General features: G+C 35.5%; 1 protein-coding gene across 2 annotated transcripts; it reads left to right on the forward strand.

Moving 5' to 3' along the window:
• The first annotated feature begins 640 nt into the window (after positions 1–640).
• LOC306829553 (E3 ubiquitin-protein ligase NEURL3) lies at positions 641–4,463 on the forward strand. Of its 2 annotated transcripts, none has more exons than XM_079352634.1 (5): positions 641–756; positions 1,770–1,866; positions 3,089–3,601; positions 3,726–3,866; positions 3,982–4,463. In XM_079352634.1, the coding sequence occupies exons 1-5, from the start codon at positions 718–720 to the stop codon at positions 4,188–4,190; spliced, it is 999 nt and encodes a 332-aa protein (XP_079208760.1). In that variant the 5' UTR covers positions 641–717; the 3' UTR covers positions 4,191–4,463. The 2 variants fall into 2 exon arrangements, with proteins under 2 accessions (XP_079208760.1, XP_079208761.1); XM_079352635.1 differs by having other exon boundaries at positions 685–756; positions 1,744–1,866.
• The last annotated feature ends 4,990 nt before the right edge of the window (positions 4,464–9,453 follow it).

Consider the following 9,453-nt stretch of genomic DNA (forward strand, 5'->3'; position numbering starts at 1 on the left):
TTGGGATTGTTATATTAGCTATTTCACAGAACCAAGCCAACTCCTCCAAAAATAAAGCAGTGATATTTCTGCTGAAAAAGTTGTATTTGTACTTTTCCAACAGGTGCATAATGAAAAGGAATCAAACTGTAGTCTTTCAGTTAGTCAGTCAGATGTTGTTACTCTTTTAAACATGAACATTTTTGTAAAGTTGTTGTGCATGAAAGGCTCTAATCAGTGTGGAAACTCTCAGTCAAACATACAGTTGTTCATGTAAATTGGTTGTTGTACTGCTACTCCGACGGTGGTTAGATTTATTTTTACAGATAAAGATTGAAATACTCTAATGTGAAAAAAATGTCCTTAGTGAAAGAAAATATTTGATACGGTTTAGACCTGTATAAACAAGTTCAAGTCGCAGCTTCAGGAGGAACTTTGTGCTGTAGTGTCTGTCGGCGTGTTCGGGATTTTTTTGGGGAAAACACGTGATTTTCAGTGACTGAAGAGGTAATTTTCCAAGATCGATGAAGTCATTTCAAAATTCCAGACATGGCTATATCCTGTCACGTGACCAGGACAGCCAAACAATGAGAAGTGGAACGCGGGAGTATGTGTCCTGTAGAGGGCGACAGATTCCCGCAGACACGTTTACCGAGTAGTCAGTAGGACGTGCTGCGGAAGGACTGTCCTCCACACTCAACATATGCTCAGCTTTTGTCAACACTAAAGCACGTATGAATGTCCTTGAAAACCACAGTCGCGGAGGTGGAAGAGTTGGTAATTTTCCATTACATTTCTATCAGCTGACTATTACCGAGTTTCATTACAATAGAAAATAGGTCAAATTGTGTTGCCATTTGCTGTATCTATGTGAAATGGGTATTTCTGGGTCTGAGTTTTTAAATATTTAATTCACTTTTGCGTTCAAAAGGTGAAATCACGCGTAGGACAATAAGAATATGCACAGGAACATTAGTTTTTTTTGCGGTGGGGGGAAAGCCTTTCCTAATTTTATTCTATGATTATTCTATGATATTCTGTAACTGCCGCAATTTAATCCTGTGAATTAAAATCTACATCACTTTACGACTGATCTTACGACTGGGTTTAAGTATAAAACCCAAACACAAGGCTATGTCATAATTAAAAGTATATCGTTTGATATAAAACACCATATATATATATATATATATATATATATATATATATATATATATATGCACCATTATGTGCAGACAGAAGAGTGTTATCAGTTCTCTTTTGTGAATAGAAATGTAGCAGTGTGCTGAATATTGCATGGTCAACATAAAGCACAATACATTGATATTAACATAAATGTATCAACAGCTTTTAAGAGAACAAAATGTATTTGCGATCTCTCCTGAAAAAGTGAGATACATGTTTCAACTAAATAAGCAGTTCTTATATTTGAGTAAAAGTAACTACAATTTCAGTCTTCTTTATTTTCTTGGCGCACAGAAATGTACCTGCTTTAAAACACAATCACAAGATCATGTCATATACAATGAAAGTTAAATTTTTCTACATGTGGGCAGATTTCGTATACTGCTTAGGTCTCACCTTAGGGTTTAATGTTTTTTCTGCCGCTCTAAAGTTCACAAACGGTGTACAGTAATGTTGGCACCATGCCTATAGATTTAGGAAAGTTTCTAAAGTTTGGGCCCTCCCATGGTCACGCCTCTCCCTGTCCATGTGATGCTGGTTTGTTGGTATTTTGAAACAGCACGTGCTCTGTTTTAAAAGCAGTGAGCACTTCCTCTTCATGACAGTTGGATGAAAGAGAGACAGGAGCACACCGTTCTGAAGACACAAAGACAGATACAGGCTGCCGCTTCAGAAAAATGGAAGACACCATTGATAACTCTGGTGAGATTTGTATTCTTTATGTTGTATAATGTCAAGGAAGTAAAAGTTACTGTTTGTAATTTAAAATACATTTTTTTTTTTGTGATTATTATAGAAAGCGTCAGTTATTATTCTCACACTTACAGCAGAAGTTTGATTTTTAAATCTTAGGAGAATAGCTCTTTCAGAAGTTACTTTCAATATTTGAAGTGCTAGAAATTATCTTTTCAAACTTTTGTACAAGTATCAAAATACATCTTGTGTGGTTACTTTCTAAATATAGTATGTAAACATCTGTTTCTCACTACAAAGATGTCCCAGAGCTTATTGTAATGTTCATACTCGTCTCCTGTAACTGCTATAAAAACTCTGCAGACCAGGAAGAAAAGGTTGGGGATGAGGGGCATTACTATAGAAGCTTTCTGCTTTACAGGAAACTCCAAGCCTATCTGTACTGGGTTCAGGGTTTACATGCTATATATGTGCGTAATGAGATCAATCTGTCTGTAAACATGCCAGCTGGTGGGTTATCATTAACTGCTGCTTGTCTTTAGATAAATGAACTAGTCTTCTGATCAGACACACAATTCAAAGTAATATATTTTGTATGAAAGGAGAGTCACATCACATGTCATGCCAAAATGAAAGGACAGCAGTCAGCTACTTTCACAATGACTTGTTTACAAGTTGATCTGCAGTTACACTTGTAAAATCTCCTGTGAGGATGATCTTTGTTGCTCTATTAAAGTAAATGATTAACTTATAAATCCGGTTCAAATAAAAACACGAGCAATGTAAACGCAATGTGACCTCTGGTTTTTCTACCTATGTTTTTATTTTATAATTTTTTTCAATTTAATACAATACTAGACAGCTGATAAATTATGAAAGTTTGAATCTTTTTGATCAATTAATCCTAAAACGTGATAGCATTTTATGAGATTGTTGTGTTAAACTGTAATTTATTAACAAGTCAAGGTTATTAGAACCAGTTTAAATGATAGGAACAATATTGTTTGTCAGTAAACATTTAATTGGGGTGGAAACAATTTCAAAACAAGAACAAAATTCTCTTTTCTGTTCACGTCTTGTTTGTTAATCTGAAATTTGTATTGCAATTATTTTTCACTGGTGTGCTTTGAGTTTAAAACAAAATTAAAAAATTAGATTAAAAAGAATTGAGTAAGCCAGTAGATATGTTGTCTCGCACATTTCTCATAACTGTGTCTTTGTTTCTTTGCAGAAATGAGGTCAAAGAGATCACACAATTGTGGCTGGTCCTGCCTGGGTCCTCTCACCTTCCACAGCCAGACGGTAGGCGACAAGGTCAGCCTGAGCCATGGCGGTCGCATGGCAAAGAGGGCCGCGGATACATTCAAGGGCGGCCTGGTGTTTAGCAGCCGCACAATTAAACCCATGGAGAAGATTTGCTTGCGGGTTGAGAAGAACGTTTTAAACTGGCATGGGGCGATGCGTGTTGGCTTCACTAATGTGCCACCCTCGTCCAGGTCTCTGCCTCTGCCCAAATTGGCCATCCCAAACCTCACTGACACTCCTGGGCACTGGGCCGCTCCTGTGCATGAATCTTTCTGCAGTGAGGGCTTTGAGGTTGAGTTCTGGTTCACCTCTGGAGGCTCCATGTACGTCTCGGGACAAAACAACTTGAAACAGAAGTTGATGAATGGACTGGATCTCCACCTGCCACTGTGGGCCATGATCGACATCTATGGAAACACCTGCTCCATCTCCCTCCAGGGTGAGTTAACCAGGGCATAATAAGGAGTGTTTGTCTGCTGCAGGGCCGGTTTTTCTTTGTCTTGTGTATTGCAACAAGTATTTCCTGCTTGAAGTTAATTTATTGTCTCAACTTTTTGCTGCAGGTTCAAAGAAAGTGTCATGGTCTGTGACAAAAACCTCCTGTCCGGTATCAGAACTCCCCACCTCAAGTGTTGTCAACAGAAACTACAAGACGAACATTGACACCATGATTGAAAACGATGACACCATCTCTTTTCAAGCAGGTGAAAGCCTTTTCTATTTTGATGTAAACTGTGTGTTTTGTGCATTACTAACTTGAGATGGGGAGGAGGAGGAAGTAATCGACTAACATGTTGTATTTGTGGTTTCTCTGTTCAGATGATTGTGTGGTGTGCTTGGGAAAACGTGCCAGAGTAACTCTGCCTTGTGGCCATCGGTGTCTGTGTATCCACTGCACCCCCAGGTACCTCCAAGAGTTTGGCATCTGCCCGCTCTGCCGGCAGGACATCAGAGATTCATCAGCGGAGAAGAGACGGTGGCACAATGCAAACTCACAGATTCACCAGAGCACAAGCTATACTAAGTGATAATGACAAGAAAACACGATGAGAGGAAACTCACTGTGAATGTAACATGAACTTTTCAGTAATTGGACAACGATGGCTGAATTGTTTTTTGCACTCTTTTTGCATAATGGCATGTAGATATTTTTTTACTGTAATGTAACAGTAAATTTTACCCTTGTATTATATTGTATATATTAAATCAATCTGTATATTTGTTAAGTTATTTTTGACCATTTGAAGAAGTGTTTATTTTTTCTGTAAATATTTAAAAAAATAAATTTTATATTTATCATACTATGATCTTTTGTGTTTTGTGTCTTACACGACCCTAGAACCTCAAAGTAAGCTTCTGAATAGAAAAAGTTTGTAAAGATCAAATGGTTTCACATTTTTTATCTAAATAAGTGAATTTGACTCAACTAGCTGCATTTAATTAAGCACTGAGATATGACTACTTAGTTGTGAGGGGATCTTTCAAAGTGAATGTTTTAGCAGCACTGCTTTTCATATGAGGTCACAAATAAACCTTTCAAAATAAGAGTATGTTCATAGATTTTAGGAATATGTTGTAAATGATTTGTAATGTAGAAAAATAAATGCAAAGCAGACAAAGGTGACTTCCGAAAAAAAAGAAGCAAAACTGCATCTGCAGCTTTTCAGAGAGATAATTTATTAAACTGAACATGCTGGAACTAATTATTGTTCAGTTGGCACAAGACTAGTTAATCAGTCAAATCAATAGTCTCCTGGAAGAACATGAATATAATGTTAAGTATTTCTGTTCTTTTAAAATGTGAAAGTTCAACAGTCAGCTAGTTTCATTATTATTTTTTTATGTTTTTAAAGCTTTATGCTCCATATAATTTAGATGATTATTGCAGATAATGATTAACAAAACTGGTTAAGATGAACCCAAATTCAAAAAGGTGTTTTTATAGTCTGACCTTGAGGAACGAATGAAGCTTAGGGTGCAGAAATCCAGCACCATCAGCACTGACTGTTTTTTGTCTTTATTATTCTAAATTGGAAAGGCTCAAACACTTATCTCTTTGGTTGCTGAGTTAATTCCTGAAGTTTCAAGTTTACTGATAACAGAGCTCACGTTTTATCACTGACTGAAGAGGCTTTCTTTTTGGTATGACAAATGTAAACACACATTTGTCTTCACTATTAAACGTGAGCCTCGTGCGTTGCATAGAAAAAATGAATAATGGGGTGTGTGGCTCAGATGGTAGAGTCGGTCATCTTTCAACTGGAAGGTTAAGGGGTTTTATCCCCAGCTCCTGCAGCCACACGTTCAATATGTCCTTGAGCAAGACACTAAAGCCCAAGTTTGAAGGGATTAGTTACTTGTGATGGTGATCACTTTACACAGAAACCTCTGCCATCAGTGTTTGAATGGGTAGGTACAACATAAGGTGTTTTAAATCTCTTTGAGTAGTCTGAAGACTGTAGGAACGCACCATACAAGCTCAAGTCCATTTAACATGATCAAATAAATCAATGCTTACAAGCATGAGTTATTCATGAACTACTAGGACTGGAATAAACATGTGACTTATTGTTGTTTCCTGTGACAGCAGAAATGATTTTTATCATTGGCATCAGAAGGAATGAGATATTCGTTGAATGACAGAGAGACAGGAGCAAACCTTTCTGAAGACACAAAGACAAATACAGGCTGCCACTTTGAGAAGATGGAGATAAATCAGTGACAACTCTGGTGACATTTGTATTTTTTTATGTTGTATAATGTTTAGGAAGTAACATTTTTAAATAATGTTTGCAATTTCAAATACATATTTGTTTTGGGTTCGATTTAGGAAGCATTAGTTTGATGTTCTTATTCTCACTCTTGTGTGTGTATATCTATGTGTATATACACATACACACACACACACACACCTACACACACACACACACCTACACACACACACACACACACACATATATATATATATATATATGTGTGTGTGTGTGTGTAGGTGTGTGTGCGTGTGTGTGTGTGTATATACACATATGTGTGTGTGTGTATATATATATATATATATATATACACACACACACACACACACACACACACACACACATAAACATACTTATTGTATTTTACTTATATATTTATTTTTGATTTTTTTTTACTTTCAGTATTTAAAGTATATCAATTTTGTGCTAAAAATGACATCTTCAGACTTTTGTACAAGTATGAAAATACATCTTGTGTGGTTACTTTCTAAATATAGTATGTAAACATTTGTTTCTCACCCCAAATGTCCAAGAGTTTATGGTAATGTTCATGCTCATGTTGTATCACTGCTATAAAAACTCTAGAGACCAGGAAGAGTAAAAAAAGGGCGTGAAGGGTGAAGGGCATTATTAGAAGCTTTCTGCTTTACAGGAAACGTGTCAGGTGACATTATAAAATGTCACCTGATCTTATTTGTATTTTTGTTTTCATTTGATTGGCATTGCAATAATAATTTATGGGACAAATTGTGCAATAACATGTCCATCCTTATAAGCACTGTGTGCATGATAGTTTCATACAATTTATACAAACTTACATCTTGGAGTTACTGGTTCTTTTAATTATTTTTTGATGCATATTTTTTTACATTCTTATATTTTTATCTAATTTAATCTTGTGATGTGTGATTTTCTTCTGCTATCCCGCTTTGCTGCTGTAACACTGTAAATTTCTCTCTTTGTGAGATGAATAAAGGATTATTTTATTTTATCTTATTTTATCTTAATATGCCAGCTGGTGGATTATCATTAACAGCTGCTTGTCTTTAGATAAATGAACTAGTCTTCTAATCAGACTCAGAATTCAATGTAATAATACATTTTGTATGAAGGGAGAATCACATCACATGTCATGCCAAAACGAAAGGAAAACAGTCAGCTACTTTCACAATGACTTGTTTACAAGTTGATCTGCAGTTACACTTGTAAAACCTCCTGTGAGGATGATCTTTGTTGCTCTATTAAAGTAAATGATTAACTTATAAATCCGGTTCAAATAAAAAACACGAGCAATGTAAACGCAACGTGACCTCTGGTTTTTCTACCTATGTTTTATTTTATTTTAGAAATTTTTTCAATTTAATACAATACTAGACAGCTGATAAATTATGAAAGTTTTAGTCTTTTCCTGTTTATATCAATTAATCCTAAAACGTGATAGTATTTGATGGGATTGTTTTGTCAAACTGTCATTTATTAACAAGTCAAGGTTATTGGAACCAGTTTAAATGATAGGAACAATATTGTTTGTCAGTTATTAATTGGGGTGGAAATAATTTCAAAACAAGATCAAAATTCTCCTTGTTCCTCTTCACATCTTGTTGTTTGTTAATCTGAAATTTGCATTGCAAATTATTGTTCACTGATGCACTTTGAATTCAAAACAAAATTAAAAAATAAGATGAAAAAGAATTGAATAAGCCAGTAAATATGTTGTCTCACACATTTCTCATAACTGTGTCTTTGTTCCTTTGCAGAAATGAGGTCAAAGAGATCACACAATTGTGGCTGGTCCTGCCTGGGTCCTCTCACCTTCCACAGCCAGACGGTAGGCGACAAGGTCAGCCTGAGCCATGGCAAAGAGGACCAGGGATGTACTGTAATATGCCAGTAAATTTTACCCTTGTATTATATTGTATATATTAAATCAATCTGTATATTTCTTAAATTATTTTTGACCGAATATTTTTTTCTGTAAATATTTAAAAAAAGTAAACATTATATTTATCATGCTATGATCTTTTGTGTTTTGTGTCTTACACGATCCTAGAACCTCAAAGTAAGCTTCTGAATAAAAGAAGTTTGTAAAGATCAAATGGTTTCACATTTTTTATCTAAATAAATAAGTGAATTTGACTCAACAAGCTGCATTCAATTAAGCACTGTGATATGACTAGTTAGTTGTGAGGGGATCTTTCAAAGTGAATGTTTTAGCAGCACTGCTTTTCATAAAAGGTCACAAATAAACCTTTCAAAATAAGAGCATCCTTTCAAAATAAGAGTATGTTCATAGATTTTAGGAATATGTTGTAAAGAATGATTTGTAATGTAGAAAAATAAATGCAACGCAGAAAAAAGTGACTTCCGAAAAAAAGAAGCAAAACTGCATGTGCAGCTCTTCAGAGAGATAATTTATTAAACTGAACATGCTGGAACTAATTATTGTTCAGTTGGCACAAGACTAGTTAATCAATCAAATCAATAGTCTCCTGGAAGAACATGAATATAATGTTAAGTATTTCTATTCTTTTAAAATGTGAAAGTTCAACAGTCTGCTGGTTTCATTATTATTTTTTATGTTGTTAAAGCTTTATGCTCCATATAATTTAGATGATTATTGCAGATAATGATTAACAAAACTGGTTAAGATGAACCCAAATTCAAAAAGGTGTTTTTATAGTCTGACCTTGAGGAACGAATGAAGCTTAGGGTGCAGAAATCCAGCACCATCAGCACTGACTGTTTTTTGTCTTTATTATTCTAAATTGGAAAGGCTCAAACACTTATCTCTTTGGTTGCTGAGTTAATTCCTGAAGTTTAAAGTTTACTGATAACAGAGCTCACGTTTTATCACTGACTGAAGAGGCTTTCTTTTTGGTATGACAAATGTAAACACACATTTGTCTTCACTATTAAACGTGACCCTCGTGCGTTGCATAGAAAAAATTAATAATGGGGTGTGTGGCTCAGATGGTAGAGTCGGTCATCTTTCAACTGGAAGGTTAAGGGGTTTTATCCCCAGCTCCTGCAGCCACACGCTCAATATGTCCTTGAGCAAGACACTAAAGCCCAAGTTTGAAGGGATTAGTTACTTGTGATGGTGATCACTTTACACAGAAACCTCTGCCATCAGTGTTTGAATGGGTAGGTACAACATAAGGTGTTTTAAATCTCTTTGAGTAGTCTGAAGACTGTAGGAACGCGCCATACAAGCTCAAGTCCATTTAACATGATCAAATAAATCAATGCTTACAAGCATGAGTTATTCATGAACTACTAGGACTGGAATAAACGTGTTGTGACCTATTGTTGTTTCCTGTGACAGCAGAAATGATTTTTATCATTGGCCTCAGAAGGAATGAGATATTCGGATACAAGTTTGGTTGTTTTTGTTTCTGCTTTTAGCGTTTATGATTTCAATGGACTATTTCACCTGTGTTCTCATGAGCTCGGTCACACAGCACACTTTCATGACAGACATGCTCCAATTTAATAGAAACAGCTACATGACCAATTTATATAAGTTGCATGACGTCCT

Source organism: Symphodus melops (assembly GCF_947650265.1).
Source record: "Symphodus melops genome assembly, chromosome: 1".
Lineage (NCBI taxonomy): Eukaryota > Metazoa > Chordata > Actinopteri > Labriformes > Labridae > Symphodus > Symphodus melops.